The sequence below is a fragment of the Peromyscus leucopus genome, chromosome 2 (assembly GCF_004664715.2).
Source record: "Peromyscus leucopus breed LL Stock chromosome 2, UCI_PerLeu_2.1, whole genome shotgun sequence".
NCBI lineage: Eukaryota > Metazoa > Chordata > Mammalia > Rodentia > Cricetidae > Peromyscus > Peromyscus leucopus.
The window spans coordinates 117,184,297-117,202,933 of NC_051064.1; the positions used below are offsets into that span (position 1 = coordinate 117,184,297).

The 18,637-nt window shown below is 48.7% G+C and overlaps 1 protein-coding gene across 1 annotated transcript; it reads right to left on the reverse strand.

Moving 5' to 3' along the window:
* Positions 1-5,750: 5,750 nt before the first annotated feature.
* On the reverse strand, positions 5,751-12,181 carry Dmbx1 (diencephalon/mesencephalon homeobox 1). Its single transcript, XM_037202312.1, has 4 exons — positions 12,030-12,181; positions 8,499-8,694; positions 7,948-8,296; positions 5,751-6,622 (listed from the first exon to the last, which is right to left on the reverse strand). Exons 1-4 carry the CDS (start codon positions 12,179-12,181, stop codon positions 6,168-6,170), a joined length of 1,152 nt encoding a protein of 383 aa, XP_037058207.1. The 3' UTR covers positions 5,751-6,167.
* Positions 12,182-18,637: the final 6,456 nt, after the last annotated feature.

Sequence of the window (18,637 nt, forward strand, 5' to 3'; positions counted from 1 at the left end):
GGTTCCCCAGCCCTAAAGGGATCCAGCCCAGGCCCTGTCAGCAGGTGTTCCTTCCACCTGGGCTAAGGAACCAGGCTCCTACTCTGAAGGAACATGGGCCAAGCCTTAAGAAAAAAGGGAGACTGCGGGTTCCACTTCGAGGAAAACTCTTGCCCACTCGCTCCCTGTTAACACTATGGTGGGGCACACCATTGCTCAGCTTCTGTCTCCTCAAATGCCTTCTTACTCTTTACCTCATCTGAGAATCCTATGAAGCAGGCTAGACACAGTTAACGGTTCCCATTCAACAGACGAAGGAGGCTGAGAGCCGGAGCAGGGCCCACAGTAAACAGCAAGTTGTAATGAGCTTGCCCTGACTCTGTCCTGGAGGACCTGACCTCAAACTTCTCTGTGTCATTTCATTTGGTCACGTGGCTCCCATGGCCATCTCTGTGTTGACAACCACCAAGGTTAAGAGTATGGATGTCAGCTGGGTCCTGACCTCAGGTGGTCATTGCTGCCTGGTGGGCCTGGATAAGCTATGGAATCACATTGTACCTCGGTTTCTCCAAATGTCAAATGGGCATGATAATAAACTCTGCCTCGCAGTTGTGCCAGGAGTAAGCGGCTGCACGAAGAACATGTCGAATCAAGTTCAGTCCAACAGCAGAGTCCACACTACCATCTTCCCTTAAGCATGTGGAAAGCCCCTCCTTCATGCCAACAAGAGCCAACAGTCATTCATCTCCGGTACAGTAGGGCACTCATCTACCCTGTAGCTGAGCCAAAGGCCTGGGAGCACTCTTGGGCCTTCCCAACCTGCTGTCACCATGGTGATTTTACCTCCCACATCTCTCACTCATCAGCCCTTCTCCTCCCAGCTCTTGTAGGCCAGACTGATGCTACTGTCCCTCATCAGGACATAGCAGTGGCCTCCTCTCTGGTCTCGCTCCATCGTCTCGCTCCATCTTGCTCCTTGTTCTGACTCATCATGCAAACGATGAGGAACATGTAATTGCTAAAATACAAGTCTGATCATTCCACTTAGCAGTTTCCGAAGTCCTAGGCTCTAGCCTGGGCTAGACTCTAAATTCAGTTTCCTTTTGTTGTTTGTCTTCTAGTTTTTGGTTTTTGGTTTTGTTTTGTTTTTTCTGGGTTGTTTTGTTTTGTTTTGTTTTGTTTTGTTTTGTTTGAGACAGGGTCTCACTATAGCCCAGGCTGGTCTGGAACCTACTATGTATCGTAGGGTGGTCTCCAACTTAGGATCCTCTTTGGCCTCATCCTCCCATGTGCTGAGATTACAGGTGTGCATCATACCACACATATTTCCAGTTTCCCTTTCCGGCTTCATCTAGTGGCACAGCACCACTGTCCTCCAGTCCCACCCTGGCTCCTTCTGAACTCAGGACCCAGTCCTGAATCTTGGATGGACTGCGCCTCTCCCAGGACCCTTCCTTCTTGAACTCCCAAGAAACACATGACATGTGGTGCTCAGGTTATGTCTCTCTCCTAAAGCACCTTTCTGACCTCCCCCATGCTAAAATAAAGGCTCTCTTTTCTGTGTCCACAGTTCCTTGTTTTTTGAACTCTGAATCACCCCATGCTGTGATTGTCAGGGCACGGTTTCTTTCATACTTGTTTCTCTGTACCCAGCACCCAGCATGGGACTAGGCATAGAGCAGGTGCTCAGTCAATGCTGAGAGAGTGAATGAGTGATTTGAACTGCAGTGTTACCAGACAGCCTCTGTGCCAGGGAAGGTGTGTCTCTCAATGCAGAGGTATGTAAGAAGCACTGGGTGGCTCAAGGCCCTGGTAGGAGCTGTGGGAGATTTGGGGCGACATTTGATCTGTCAAGGCAGTGAAGTGGGATGCTTCCTGTCCTAATCCTCAGGCCCACTTGGGAGAGGAATGCAACTCCTGGGGTCACAGTGACCTGGGAAGTAGAAAGATCAGGACCCACCCTGGAAAATCCAGTAGATAGCCTGCCTGCATACTCTTCAGGCCTGCTGGGGTTCTACCAAGAAGACCTGGTAGAGGGAGCTCTCAACTCCTAGCCCCAAGCTCCAGGTAGCACAACTCCTCCTGGTCAAGGGTGCTGTGCAGACACTCTGGAGCCCAGAGAAGGAAGGTAGGGCCAGTACGATGAGGGCCCAAAGGCAGGTATCTCTCATTCTCTTTTGTTGTTTTTGAGACAGGATCTCTGTGGTCCTGGATGTCCTGGAGCTCACTCTGTAGACTAGGCTGACCTCAAACTCATAGAGATCCTCCTGCCTCTGCCTCCAGAGTGCTGGAATTAAAGGCGTGTACCACCATAACCTGGATTTTTTTTTCTTGAAATGAAGTAGGAGAAACCAATATTTCCTAACACAAACTTCTGAATTGTGCACTTTTTCTGCAATTATTACCTGTATATCCTGTCCCCTGGCTATCACTATTTCCTTCTCATCCAAAGTACATAAATGCCAGCAGACCCTTGAGCTCATGACACACAGGTTCTCATTCCTATATGTGGACTTCCAGCAATATATATACACACAACCTTACCACTGCAGCAACACCCTCTCCATCTCTTGCATGCCTTGAATGTTTCTTGCTTGCCTCTGATGACAAAGAACTCACTCCACTCAAAGGTCCCTGTTCCACTGGAGAGCAGCTCTGGCTTTTTTTTTTTTTAATTTTATTAACTTTATTATTTTAAAAAAAATCAAAAACAAAAACTCTTGCAAATAAATAAAAACATCACACACCAAAATTAACCAGACCCAAAGTCGTTTTTTTTTTTTTAGACCAGGTCTCAAGTAGCCTGTATAGCTGGCCTTGAACTCAGAATCCTCCTGCCTCCATACATCAAGTGCTGGGATGACACATGTGGGCCACCGTGCCTAGAAATTCAAATGTGCATTCCTGGTATTCAGCTTTGGCTCTGGCTTGCTGGAGGCTTCACATATTATTCTGGTCTCTCCACCCTGCAGAACTATCCCCCAGGCTACTCCAAACAGTGGTAAGTGTGCCCTGCCCCAGACTGCCCTGCCACCTGTCCTTGGGTGAGACCCCAAAAAGGCCAGAGAAAATAGAACTGTACCATACTCTCCTGATAACTTCCCCAAAGTGGCACATGAGCTATGGGCAAGTAAGAGTCATGGAGATTGTTGCAAGAGCAGCAGAGAAGCCGCCTGTCACAAGGCAAACCTGCACCGTGTCCCTTCAGTCACTGTGAGACTCTGAAACGCCACCTACTCAGCCCACTGTAGGCATCTCCGGGAATGAATATGGGTCAAGGGCTGTGCTGCCAGGTTCTCTTTTATTAGCCAATTAGGACAAAGAACAGGTCACAAAGTCACAGGAAGTAAGACCAAAAGACTGACAGACAGATACACAGGACAGAGCATCATGCTGTGCTACGCAGGGGGGCAGGATAAGGGAGAGAGAGTGGTTTGCGTTTTGTTTCTTCAACTAACAGAATAAATAAATACAATACACGGTGTTTTTGCCACGGGCTGGTACAACCTCTAAGCACAAATGGTCACAGAATAGCTGGTTTGGAAAGCAGTCTATATTGCGCATCAGCCTCTGCTTAGAGGTGGGGACCCAGGCCCCTGGACCATGCTCAGGGAAGTGAGGAAGCAAGGCGAAGGAGACCTCAAACAGGAGGAGCAGAAAGCTACAAGACTCTTTTGTAGAGGGGCTTGGAAGGGTTCGATCCTCAGGCTCTGTGCCCTGGGTGACCAGAAGGCCTGGGAGAGAGTCCATCAATAGTGTCAGCTGGGCCCAACCCAAGCTTGTACCTCTAACCTTTCCCAAGGAGGCATGGTTAGCTATCTCACGAACCCCTTCTCTTTCAGTTGCTTTAAGTACCTGACTCTGGCACCTTAAACTCCCTTGAGATCCTCGAGGATAAACGCTGCATGTGTCTTCCCTTTCTTCTCTGGCCTGTGGGCTCGTGTCAGCACTGTGGGAGAACTACCAGCCAAATCGGAGAGAGCTTTGAAAAGCCTAGAGAGCCCTGGCTTCTGCCATGACAGAATACAACTCCAGATGGCCTTGCTCCTTCTGGGTATGAATGCCTAGAAATGTTGCGAACCAAGTCCCAGCGACAGTCATTTGCACCCAGGAATAGACAAACTGTTTCAGCCTTGTGCCTGGTCCAGATGAGATGCTTTAGAAACACAACTTCCTGAAGCTCACCACAATCCGTTAGTCATGGCCCACGGAACCCTCCTCAGCCCAGAGCCCCTTCTGTCTCCCTGGCCAAGTCTCTTCTTCTCTGATGTTCCCATGGCTTTGGACTCAACTTCAAGATTCCAGATCCCAGGGAGACACCCCTTGTTCAGAAACCCTGGACTGCCTGCCTTTGGTGCTTGCTGCCAGGAAGTGGGATGTGAGGCTAGATTCTAGGCCTTTCTGGCCCACCTCTCACGAGGCCAGTCCCCTCCTGTTCAACGGTCCACTCATGCTCACCTCTCCTATTTGCTTTTGTCCTTTTCCCAGCTCAGGTTTTATTGACCTCCCTGCTTTTTACTGGCTGGAGCCTTCTCCTCCTACCCTAGTCCAGACTGACCTTGCTAAAGTGGGCACTGTTGGCTCTGTAGGCCAGACATGCCAGGCCACCCTCTAAGCCTGGGATTCAGGGTTCAGTGGCGAGGCAAAGGACTGGGGAATCATAACCAGGGATCTAAGCCCACCCCCACCATGGGCATGAAAATGGAGTAGCCCCCAAGGCTAGCACTGGAATCCAAGAAAAATAGGCTCAAATCCAGATGATCTAACCTAGAAAGGATCCATTACACTTACAGAGAAACTGAGGCAGCATCCACAGAGAGCTTCATGTATACAGGATGCATTGTTCCTCAGTAAACAGCAATAATGTTCTAACTTACACATCAGTCTTTTCTAAGTGTCTGTGCTGAGTCGTTATTGTTGAATTTAAATAAAAAAGCCCCTGCCCTCCAAACCTGTGGGCACAGAATGCTGGGTGGTTGGAAACGGACAGAATCTTCTACGTCATCTTATCCAAGACCATCCCAGGAAACACTGTGCTGCCCAAGGTCACACCACCCTGACAGGGAGTCTGCAGAGCAGGGTTGCCTAGACGGGCAAGAACACCCCTTACCGTGCCAGTGATAACTAGACACAACTCCTTCTCCCACAACTGCCTCTGAGACAGAAAGGCAACAAATCCTGAGACCACGTGCTTCACTCACTGACAGGGACCTCTAGGGCCCTACAATGACGTCAGCTGTTCTACTGCAAGCCTGGCCAATGCCGCCACATGCCGCTCTACAGTGTGGGGAGCTGGTACTTCCAAGACAAGAAGTAAGAGAAGAAAAAGTGGCTGGAGCCCTTCCTAATATCTGGGAGACGCTGTGGGGCTGGGGTTACCTCCTGCCTGTTGCTCCAGGGCCTCCGAGTAGGACTTGAATCTTGGGGCATAGAGTGGAAGAGCCACCTAGAGAGGGTTCAGGCTAGGCGGCGAGAGAGGCAGGCAGGGCAGAAGAGAAACAGGAAGAAACGAAATTTCTAAAACCAAAAGCCACAACCCCCAAACAAAACACTATTTGAGAATACAGGACACTAACACAGCCAGCACCAACAGAAGAAACCAGAGGCGGAGGGATGGCCTAGCGGTTAGAGCCAGGTAGGCAGGGAGACAGGATCGAGACAGAGGCCGTGGGACTGAGGGGAAATCAAGGGAGGAAAGAGAGAGAGGGAAAGATGGAGGGAGGGAGGGAGAGAGAGAGAGAGAGAGAGAGAGAGAGAGAGAGAGAGAGAGAGAGAGAGAGAGAATTTCAGAGGCAAGGGTAGCAACGGCAATGTGATGGGAGCAGGGAAAGGGGCCGGGGGCAGGCAATGCCTGAAAATATAGTTTTATATATTTATATTTATATCTCACATTCCACACATCAACTTACTAGTGGGGAGGGCCAGGAGGGAGGAGGCAATACTGAGGAGGGGATCTAGCCAGGTGCTCACCTCCTCCCCGTTTGACCTCCACGGGGTCCAAGCAGGGTCATGCAGAGGGTGTGTGGGTTTCACCTGGGGCTGGGACTCTGAAGAAGGGGCACGGGGTGAGAGGACTCCAGGCCCCAGCATCCCTGAGCTCTCAAGATTAGTTCTTGGAGAGCCTTCTGGGAATAACCATGGGTCTGAGACGGGGGAACACACAAGACCATGGCTGGGTTGGAAGCCAGTCAGTTGGGAAGTGTGTCGAGTCCCAGGGAGGCTGCGTGCTGCTTGGCCCGGAGGCGAAGGTTTTCAATGCTCGTGGTTTTACTGTTCAGGGCAGCTGAGGCAGGCGCCAGGCCTGTAGGGGGCGCCGGCAGCAATGGGGACCCCCACACACCCTGGTGGGCAGCCGCAGCTGCTGACAGGGACTGGTAGTACGACTGGCAGTGCAGCGAGCTCAGTGGGGCCATGTTGACACCTAGGTAGGGTACCGCAGCAGCCGCAGCTGCAGCTGCAGCAGGCGCCGGACCTCCCACTTCAAAAGACGAGTAGTGCACCAAGTTGTTGGTGGCTGCCATGTGCTGGCGAAACTGCTCCTGCAGACGGAAGAGGCTGAGCGGGGACGACGAGTAGGAATGGGAAGGGCCCAGGAGGCCTCCCCCTGCCGCTGCAGGAGTTATGGGCAGGCTGCCTGGGGAATCTGCAAGGACAGAACAAGAACCAAGGACTCAGAACAAGGGGATTGGCCTTGAGGGAGAGGGTCCCTTGGCTTCCTATTCCCTTGGTCCTGCAGTGAAGATAGTCTTTGGCTGACACCATCATCACCGCATATCAGCCTGGGCATCCTCTGAAGTGACCCTCAGAATTTGGTTGGGAGGGACTTAATGAAGCTCCAGGATTCCTGCCTGGGCACCCATGCCTGAGTTCCTGGGGAGCCCCTTAATCTTTTCAAGGAATATCCAGGACTCTCATCTCCTCCCTCCATTCCTCAGCTTACAGTCCCTCTACCCTCCTCACCTAGCTTAGGGTTTGTGTCTGAATATACAGAGTTCGTGCCAGAGTTCTGTTCCTTCTTAACCATTGCTATGGATGGGGACTCCAGCCCAGAGCAGCTTTGTGGATGGATATGCCCAGCCCTATAAAGAACTATCCCCAGCCTAGAGTGATCGTGCACACCTTTAATCCCTGCACTCAGGAGGTAGAGGCAGGTGGACCTCTGAGTTCAAGGCTAGCCTGGTCTACACAGGAAGTTCCAGGTCAGCTGGAGCTACATAGTGAGACCCTAGCTTTAAAAAAGCATCTAGACCAGAAGCTCTTAAGCTTCCTAACACTGTGACCCTTTAATCCAGTCCCTCATGTGGTAACCCCCAACCATAAAATGACTTTTGTTGCTACTTCATAACTGTAACTTTGCTACTGCTGTGAATCATAATGTAAATATCTGTATTTTCTGATGATCTTAGGTGACCCCTGGGAAAGGGTCTTCCGACCACCTGCCAGTGGGTTGTGACCCACAGGTTGAGAACCACTGCTTTAGACCTCTCAACAGATGCCTCTTCTGCAAGAGTTCCTAGTGAACTAGACCCCTGGCATGAAAAAGCGTGTGCCAAGTCCTAAGGGAAGTCTGAATCAGGGTGACATCTGCTGTACATGGGAATCCCAAGTACCGGTATGGTATTCACCCAGCACACACCGGTACATCTGTACCGGCTGTTAAAATATTGGAATAGCTGAAATAATTGCTAAATGGCTACGTGGATCTAGTCAGCCCCTCACCTGCTCCCTCCTGAGCCTCCCTGCCACCCAAGCCTTCTGCTGGAACCATCTCTGTAGACCATTCAATGACTCAGCAACTCAAGGGTGGACAAGGGTCACGGATCTGCTATAACCGGTCATGCCTAACTGGTCATGCTCCCGAACGCCAGTGGTTGACTATCCTGCTCTGACCACATCACATACTCAGGCCCATCAGCTGGACTTGGCTGCTTTCCCTGACCTGTGGGTGACCTCCCACCCAAGCCTCACCTGCCTTGGGGCTGCCCCTCTTGCAGCCCAGCACCTTGCTCTCAGATCCAGGGCTCTTTTCAGCTTTGGGCTCCTCGGCCCCAGCCCGGGAGTCCTCCTCACGGTCCAGCTGATCTTCAGGGGCCGACTCACTGGCTGATTGCTCCGACAGGCTCAATTGAAGCTCAGCAGGGGGGTCACCACTGGGCAGACTGGGAGGCTGTTCTGCTTCCAGCTGGGTGTCTGAGGCTGGGGCCTCCAGCTTGCCTTCTCCGTGGGAACCCTCGGCCTCCTTCTGCTTCTGGAGGTGTTCCTTCTGCAGGCTGCGCTGCTTCTTTCGAAACTTGGCCCTGCGGTTCTTGAACCAGACCTGGTGGGCCACAGAGAGAAGCAGTTGGGGGGGGGGGGGAAGACTGTACTCAACCCCATCTATCCCCCATTCCAAATAGGCATGAGGGAAGTAGGTGTGTATCTCTGCACCGCCCAAGCAAATGCTAGCTCCTGGACAACTGGACACCAGACAGATGGCTAGCACTCATCTACAAGGTACAGTTGGGGGAGCCAGACCCTACCTGCACACGGGCCTCAGGCAGATTGGTACACATGGCCAGCCTCTCGCGCATCACCACATCTGGGTAATGAGTCTTCTGGAAGGTCTTCTCCAGGGCCTCAAGCTGCTGGGCTGTGAATGCTGTGCGACTACGACGCTGTTTGCGGTGCTGGGAGCCATAGCGGGCCTCCAAGATGATGTCTTGAAATGTACAGCCGTTGGAGGGCAAACAGAGGGGGCCCATTTAATTATGGGAAATAAGTTTTGAATCTGATCCTGCTCTGACCCATTTTGGACACCCAAACAACCGTCAGAGCTGACCCCTGGCCCTTGGAAAACACCTATCCTCTTTCCACTGGTCGGTATTGAAAATCTTTCCCTTCTATCAACCTCCACTCTCAGAATTACAGAGGGCTAATTCAACCCCAAGCATGGCTGTCAGGCACGTGAGTGTTGGGGGGTGTCCTCTTGATCTAAATAGCAGATCAGGTGTGTAGATAGGTTAATACTCCAAGATCCTTGGAGTCTCAACATAGTAGGCCAAGGATGAAAACTTGCAATCCTAGCACTCAGGAGGCTGAGGCAAGAAGGCTTGCAAGTTCAAGACTAGCCTGAACTATACAGTAGAACCATATCTCAAAAAGAAAAACAAAGCCCCAAGATGCTATAATATTCTAAGATGACATGATGCAAATGATCTAAAAAACCATGTCTCAATGATTCTGATACCCTGTGGGCCTTAGGTTCTGGCTATTAAGATTCCCTAGCACCAGAATTTGACCCTTAGCCATGAGAAGTCAGCTTGTCAACTGGTGCTGAGCCCAAGGATTGTTTAGGGGAAGTCTCATTGGGCATACTGATTCTGTCTTTTACACTACCTCTCATTCTCTTCCTTGGTCTATATATCTCTGATGGAAAAACATGAGATTCCTGGTCTCATTTCCTAAGCAAAAAGCTTAGCCCTGGCAGGGCCCTCAGCACATGGGAAAGGCTTCGTACACCCAGTCTTGACCCTCTCTGGCTGCTTCTTCAAGGAAAGAGAACAAACCCCCACACTGCAAGCTTGGAGGGCAGTGGCAGATGGTGAACCACTGATTCCGCAGACTTGTCTTTGTGTTTGGTAACATGAAACCCAGCCAGGATGGTATCTCTCTCAGGCTAGGGTCTGTGGTCTTTTCCCCTTCTGCCTGACTGGCACCTGGGCTGTAAGTTCCAATCACACAAAAATGGACCCTGTCCATGCTGGAGGGACCCAAGTTGGTTTTGCCTCTGAACGGTACCACAGTCTCATCCTCTTGTATCCCAGGGCTTGGGAAGCTTTCTACAAAACCCTAAATGGGACATGTACAGCAAACCCTAGACTTTGGATACTTCTTCAGTTAAAGGGAGGAACCTTTATAACTTGTCCCAATCCTAGCCCAGGCAGACCTGAGGTCATGGGTGTTACTCTCGGGCAGAAGAGGGAATGGGGACCACTTAGTCACATCCATTCTGGTGGGGAGAGGGCAGCTCAGCATCCTGCCGCTAGCTCCAGGGACTTCAAGGACTGGGGTAGTTTAGGGGAGACCAGCTCCCTAGCGCAGCACCTGCCATGGAAGGTAAGACTTCCATAAGAATGTCCTAGTAGGGCTCATTGCCTCCTTAATTTTGACAATTTGAAAGTGGGCTAAATACCCCAGCTCCTCTGTTCCTCTCCATGGGCATGAGCCTCTGTCCTGACTCCTCTCTGTGCTACAGTCCTTGAGGTAGATGTCACATTGGGCAAAGAGAATTCACTCCAAACTAGGGAAGCAACCCTAGCTGGAGCAGGTCTGCACTGACCACTACCACACTGGACACTAGTGTCTGCACTGATCTAAGAAAGATGACTAGGGACTCAGGACTGGCTGCCATATCCTCCCTGCCAGTCTGGTACCCAAGGCAGGCATGGTCCTCAGACCCTCTCCCATTCTTGTGCCCTGTCTCATGCCAGTCTCCCCCTTGGCAGCAGCTTTAGAACGGGTCTGCCTCCTGGCCTGCCAACAGCTTTCCTTTCTTCACTAGCCCATCATGTTTCCCTGAGCTGTCCACCAGTGGCTCTGGTCACCATGCTCTCTCATGATCTGTGGGCTCTTGGTCTTCCAAGGAGTTCTGTGGAGTCCTTTACCACTGCCTGGCATGAACATCAGCCCACGTGCACCAGGATGGGCTTGGACTGGAACATCATGAACTAGGTGGCATCATTTCCCAGGAAATCCAGCCTGCCATGATGTCGTTAACTCCTTCTCATACCCATTGATATTATTTGGATATAAAATGGCCTGAAGGCCTGTGTGTTAAAGACTTTGTCCCTGGCTGTGGCACCAGTAAAAGGTGATTTGATCATGAAATTGGTGACCTTATCAATGGATTAATCCATTGTCGAATCCATGGCTGAATGGACTGCTAAGAGACAAGGCTAAGGTGGAGGAAATGGGCCTCTGAGGGCATGTCTTTGAAGGACTTATCTTATCCTTGACCCATCTTCTCCTCTCTGCTTTCTGCCTCCCATGAGGTAAACAGCTTTACTATGCCATGCACTCTCTGACAGGATACCTTGATACAATCTCACAGCCAATGGAGCCAGTCAACCATGGCCGAGAGACTTGTAAGACTGACCCCAACTAAGTCTTTCCTCCTTTTAAATTGTTTCTCTCTGATATTTCATCACAGCCACGGAAGCGCTGGCACTGAAACCAGCGGAGAGGCAATCAGGACCGGGCTACAGCTAGCTCACTTTCTCTTGGATGCTTGGGACTTGCTTTGGGCATTGAGTCCTAGTGACTGTAGGCACAGTTAGGCTTTGCTGACCAATTCACACCGCCTGCCAGCTGGCCAAGCCCTACTGCTGTCTGAAATGAAACCTGAGTTCTGAGAAGAGAGGTGAATAGGCAGACAACTAACTACAAGTCTGACTCCAGAGTTTCAACCATACGGCCATGTTCCGACCCCCAACCTCTCCAGCCCTTAGTCTCTCTGAGCTTCAGTTTGTCTATGAAGTGAAGTAGTAACCTTCTCATGGGGCTTGAAGACAGGGAGAGAGAAAAGAGAAGGGGGGGGTGATCCACACAGCTGCCTGGCATTTAACCAGTATTCAAACCATGAGAGCCATCATTATTTGTATCTCCCCATGTTCAGTCTCCTCCTGAGGCACTCCAGCTGTCTTCCAGCTGCTGCCCAGGGGAAGCTCCCTGGGCTAGTCCTGTACCTGCAGCTCCAGTCTCTGCACCTATGAGACAGGCCTAATGAACACCTTCTCTGCAGGTCTGTTATCGGAAACTGAAGGCTGAGGCAGCTCCAGGCCCCAGCACAGTGCTGGCGAGCAAGCAGTATTCTGCAGGGACTCGCACAGATGTTGTATAAATGTGCTGCCAAAGCCAGCGCAGCACAGATGTTGACTCATCATCTATGTTACTAAGTGACCTAAGGCTTTCTAAGATACCGAGAATAAGCTGCTCCTCTTTTTGCCTTCTATAGCCTCCTTTTTCATTCCCCGGTGTCTTGTCCCATGGCTAAGTCCCCAGGGATCTTACCAGCTAGGCGCTCAGCCAGCGTGAGCGCGTGCACTGATGGCCGGTAGTCGGGGGCGTGCTGGGCCTGCTGGGCTGCCTGCTGGTGCAGGTTGTACATGGCGCTGAGTGAATTCATGGCATGCAGGGAATAGCCATTCACCCCGTAGTGCTGCATGGCGGCATCCGCCTGCAGATGGAAAGAGAGAGAAGAATCATGAGGTGTGGCTGTTGAATTCCATCTTGGGAGAGACCCCAACCCCAGCCCAGAGCCTCAATGCCAACTTTATCCCAAGGACGTCTACACCAGATGAGAAGGCGGCCCGACCTTGCCCACAGAATGGCCCTGGGACTCCTCTTTCATTCACTCACTCATCCAGGACTCTGCAGGACCTTGGACGCACAGTTAGATGGCTTGGGCTGGAATCACAGTTTTGACCCTTTGGAGCTTTGTGACTCTGGGCAATTCACCTAACTTCTCGGACCCTCAGTTTCTGTATCCAGAAAAGGGCACTAACAGTAGGACTAACCTCCTGGGGTTACTGAGGACTAAGAGGCATTTACGATATGGCCTGGGGTACTATGTGCTCAAAAGTGTTCGTATTAGCTAAGCATGGGGCCCATTTTTTTAATCACACCACTTGGGCATGAAGACAGGGAGATCAAAGTTCAAGATTATCGTCAGCTACAGAGCTAGTTCAAGGCCAGCCCAGACTACATGAGATCCTGTCTCAAAATAAAACAAACAAGTTAGTCTTTGTGACTGCCCAGTCCATTTGCTGCATTATATAACCCTCTCTTCATTGAATTCCCCAGCACTTACTCATGTGTACATGCATTGACTTACTCGCACATGTATCTATTCAACCAACACCACTGCATTTCCCTGGAGCAAAGTCCAGAGCTGGATTCCCCACTGAGGCATTTGCTCTGATGAGAGAGTAATTTAAAACCCTAATATGCTTCACAGACATAAAACTATTGCTCTTACTGTTACTCATTCACCGCCATTACCTCCTTTATTCTCACAAATCTCCAAAAAGCAAGCAAGCCAAGAACCACAAACCCCATTTGCAGGCTTTGGAAAAGAAAAGAGCCGTGTTAAGGCATACAGCCAATCCAAGGTCTGCCCTGCTACAAGTCACTGAGGTTGTGTTCTTTTACAGTCAATTGCTTCAAGAAGGATGCATCAAGGAACACATCTCTCCTAGTGAGATGTCTTGTATGAGAAAGAGGCTGTCCAGGCCCTATCAGCCCTAGTTCACCTACACATTGCAATCTTTATCTGTGAACACCCACCCTGCATCAACTTGAAATGTCCGTTTTGGAAAGTGACTCCATGTTTTCAGCCACTCAAAGACACAAAGGTGTTTTTATTGCCTGGATACAGGAGGTAGAAAGGGAAGGCTGAGGTAATGCAGGTTCTTTTCCTAGGGGAACACATCCAGCCATCTCAGCTCCCCATTCTTATTGAAATAGACATATGTACGTACAGCCAAACATCCACAGCATGCATACAAACACATACAATCACAGACAGCCTGCACAGACATATATACAAAGGCATTGTTGGCCAAGCATTCACAGAAGCCATCTTACCTACACAGAATTTAATGTCATCTTTCCAAGTTCCACATACATTTTCATAGGTGTCTATTCATGCAGCAGATTCATCTATACACAGACTTTATACCACACGCATTGTACATTTATTTAACAACTACTTATTAAATACCCACCTACCAAGTAAAAAAGCTCCTAGCTCCACAGAATTTACATTTCAAGGAAGTAATGATAAAATAAAAAATATATAAATGTACTAGATCTGACGTCACAGGCCTGTTATCTTAGCTATCTAGACACTCAGGCCTGAGATCATGAGGTCAAGGTCAGCCTTGGCAACTTAGTTAAACCTTGTCTGAAATTAAAAAAAAAAAAAAAAAAAAAAAAAGAGCTGGGCATATAGTTCATTGGTAGGACACTTGCTCAAGATGAGTACCCATAATGCCTTCAATTCAATCCCCAGTGTGGAGCTCCCTCCCCCCCCCCCCCCCCCGTGTGTGTGTGTGTGTGTGTGTGTGTGTGTGTGTGTGTGTGTGTGTGTGTAGGTCACAATCTGTGGGTCATTCTCTCATTCCACCATCTGGGATCTGAAATGAAACTCAGACTGCCAGGTTTAGTGGCAAGCACCTTTACCCACTGAGCCATCCCACCAGCCCTGGGAGGTTGCTTTTTGTTTTTGTTTTTGTTTTCTGTTTGTTTGCTTGCTTGCTTGCTTGCTTGTTTGTTTGTTTGTTTAAAGCTCATTGTAAGACAAGGCATCCTAGCATATGCCTTTAATACCAACACTCAGGAAGCAGAGACAGGCAGATCTCTGTGAGTTCCAGGCCAGCCAGGACTAAATAGTGAGACCCTGTCTCAAAAACAAGCAAAAAAGCCCCTCCACCCCACTGTGTTACTGTATGCAGAACAGACTGGAGGGGCAAGAAGGAAAGCCAGACAATTGCTGCAGAGTCCCAGATGTTATCCACGCTGTGTTCACTGGTGGGAGGGAGGTGTCAGGAGGTAAGCTTCTAGATACAGTTTGAAAGCAGCATGACAAGATTGCTGATAGGTTAGTTACAAGAGGTGAGGAAAGGAGAGTGCAGCGGGGGTGGGGAGTAGATTTAACTGTAGTTTGGGCCCTAGCATCTGAGTGAAGCTGTCTTGGCAGAATCAGAAGCATTGAGGAAGGAACTAAGGTTGGGAGACGTCACGGCAAATGTGAAATGTGAATCTAACTTCCAAGTAAGAATGGACTGGCAGCTGGGTGTAGTAGCCTGGGGCTGGTGGCTGACATCACCAACAGTTACAGAAGCCCACTGAGCCATCGATGTGGCTACGTGCCACAAACGTGAGCAGAAATCTAAGAGAAGAGAAGGAAAGACGTGGTGATAAAATATGTTTAAACATTAGTATTGTCGGGCGGTAGTGGTGTACGCCTTTAATTCTAGCACTGAGGAAGCAGAGGCAGGCGGATCTCTGGGTCTGAGGCCAGCCTGGTCTACAGAGAGAGTTCCAGGACAGCCAGGGCTACACATAGAGACCCTGTCTTAAAAAGAAAAAAAGTTAATATGATAGGCTAAGCCACAAAGCTCAACAAACTTAGAAAATTGATAAACATATCGATGACATAGCAAATAGAAAATTTAAAAGAATATTCCAGCTGGACAGTGATGGTACACACCTTTAATCCCAGCACTCATCAGACAGAGCCAGGAGGATCTCTGTGAGTTTGAGGCCAGCCTGGTCTACAGAGCGAGATCCAGGACAGGCACCAAAACAACACAGAGAAACCCTGTCTGGAAAAAAACAAAAAACAAAACAAACAAACAAAAAAAGAATATTCCAAAACTATTGTTTTGTTTTGTTTGAGACAAGCTAGCCTCAAACTCACTCTGTAACCCTTAACTGCTGGTCCTCTTGCCTCCACCTGCCAGTGCAGTTGAACTTGAACCCAGAGCCTTGGGCATGCTAGGCAAGCACTCAACCAACTGAGTTGTCTCCAGCCCTAATGTACGGAGTTTTAGTATTGAAGTAAGATACCTAAGAAAAGTCAAGTTAAGGAAATGAAGAAATAACTCCTTAAGGAAATAATGGGAGGAGCCACAACTGACATACGACAAAACCCTTAGCGACAACCACAGACAGAAAAGAAGAACAGTAATTTATTTTTCACCAGCTAGATTATCAAACACAGAGAACAATTATTATCCAGGGCTACTCCACAGGGAAGTGGTAAATGGTCCTTCTCCTACCTCAGTGATGGAAAAAACTCTTTATTCTCTGCATCCAAAGCCTTCAGAGAGTATATCATCTTTCATTTAACGATCCCATTTCTAGAAATTTATCCCTCAAGTATGCAGAGATATGTGTACAGGAATATTTATCACATCACTGCTTATGATGGCAAACAATTGGAAAACTAACTGTCCATCGAGAAAGGATTAGTTCAGGAAATGAGGGTATGGTCACGGCCCACAATGAAATACAGCGCATAGCTTAAAACAACGATATGTATCTATATGTGCTGATGTTCGCACTATATGGCTGGGTGGAAGAAATGGGTAACAAACTGGATGCCTGATGCGATCTCATTTTTGTAATGTATGAATACATATGCATAGGAAAAAGTCTAGAAGGTTATGCCCTGAAATGTTGACAGAGGTTATCTCTAAGAGATAGTAAATGGGATTACAGGAAATTTCCACATTTATATATTTATTATATTTATAATCTTCTTCTTCTTGTTGTTGGGGAGCGGTGTGAGTGAGTGAGTGGAGGGTTATTATATGTCCCATGGATGTAGAGATGGAACTAGGCTTCAAAGGGTGTCACAAGCTCCAGATGAGGCAAGGAAACAAAATTTAAAGAAGAAGAAAAAGCGATTTTATCCATCTTCTTCCTCACCCTATGACTGCAATGTCACTCCCCCACAAAACTCAGGGCTTTACTGACTAAAATAGCATACTATTGTAAGCAGCATTTTAATTTACTTAATGATTTCTGGTCTCACGGTTTTTGACGCACAAAGAGTCAGGGTTTCTGTTGTTTTGTTTTTTGAGCTGGGGTCTTTCTGTATAGTCCTGGCTGGTCGGGAACTCCCCATGTAGTCCAAACTGCCCTCAAACTCAGAAATCCATCTGCCTCTACTCCCAAGTGCTGAGATTAAAGGCGTGTGCTCTCATCCCAGCACAAAGCATCTTCAGGAAGTAAGCCAAGAGAGACATGACTCAGCCCCATAAATGCCTCAACACAGCAGCCTTTGGTCCCCAAGACTTTGCCGGTCTGTCTTCCCATCCACTTCTCTGTCCAGCTTGATGCTCTGCCTCTTCCTCAGCACCCAGCAATGCCTCAACCTGCCACTCCTTGTCAATTTCCTATAGGCCTCTACCGGAAACGCAGACTTTTCCTCCCATTCGACTGACAAACGCCTACTTCTTCAGGAATCCTAGCTCAAGGACTCCTCCCTGGAAAAGGCTGTCCCTGCAGCCTATGAGGAGGCATCTCTTCCTTCTCCAGGCTCCAGACAAGAACACCAGAGGCACAAAACTTGTGACAAGGACAACAGCAGCTCCCATTTACATAACACACATTCTATACCAAGTACAATACTATGGACCTCACGTGGATTTTTTTTTTCTCTGCTGGGGATGTAACTGTAGACCTTGTTCATGCTGGTGTGGCTCTACCACTAAGCCACACTCCCAGCCTTACACAGCTTTTCTGAATTCTATCTCCCACATCAGAATATGATCAGGATACTTCTAGCTCCCCCACTAGACAGAGCCTTTGTAGCAGAGACTATACCTCATGCATTTCAGGACACCCCAACTCTAGCCCAGATTACCAGGTCTCACACAATACCAGGGCTCAGGAGATTAAGATTTGATGAATGAATTAATGACAACTATTTATTAAGTAGCTCTGAAACACAGACATCACCATCAATCCTTCCAACGCCATATGAAGTAGAAACTGCTATTATCCCTATCTTATATATATGGAAATGGGAGATAGGAATGATCAGATAATTTGCTGAAGTCCAAGCACCCAGAAAGTAATGGCGTGTTCCCACAGGTGAAGTCTCTCTCGCCAGCCAGGCTCTCCCATGCCCGGCGTGCAGGATGTCAGCTCAGCACATGCCACTCTTCAACTTCTGTCATCTCTGAGTGGATCCAAGGCAACAGGAGGACAGTCAGAAAATGCTCGTTCCCCACCATCACATATGCTCGTGTGTGTGTGTGTGTGTGTGTGTGTGTGTGTGTGTGTGTGTGTACATAAGGATGTACATGGTCACTTTGAGATGACGCCATGTGTCTTCCAGATGAGCTCCTGTCTCTCCAGTCTCATACTTTTTAGATTTATTTACCTTATGTATCTATTTGTACCTGCATGTATATATGTGTGCCATGTTCGTGCAATGCCTGTGGAGGTGAGAAGAGGATGTTGGATCCCCTGGAACTGGAATTATGGATGGTTGTGAACCACTATGTAAGGTGCTGAGAACTAAGTCTGGGTCCTCTGCAGGAGCAGAAAATGCTCTTAACCACTTCATCACCTCTCCAGTGCCTAATCTCATATTCTTTTCCTCACTCGAACTGGACATCAGGGATTCAGCCTCCTCTCAGGCCCCAGAGGGATCCTTTTCTAGGAATGCTAATTCCCATCCAAGCTGCATTCATACTCACAGCTTATGTCAGTAACTATGTGCGTCCACACATAGGACTCTACCACAGAACTGTATGTGCATCTGTCTGTGCTTATGTATCTGTTGTTCTTTTACATGCCTCTGCAGCTAAGTGTGTGTGTGTGTGTGTGTGTGTGTGTGTGTGTGTGTGTGTGCGTAAAACTAGAGGAATGTACTCTAAATGTCACTCTAGGAAATCATGCGGTCCACATCTCCTGCCAATGTATCACAGCTCTTCCTATCTTGAACAGGGTATGAAAGAGACCAGGAGAGAAAGAAAAAAGAAAAAGGAATCTAGGAGGTAGAAGGTTCAATGTAGAGAAAACACACAGGTTTATTTTACCCTTCTTTTTCTTTTTTTTCTTTTCTGCAATATCTAATACAGAGCCTGGTAGGTATCTTGTA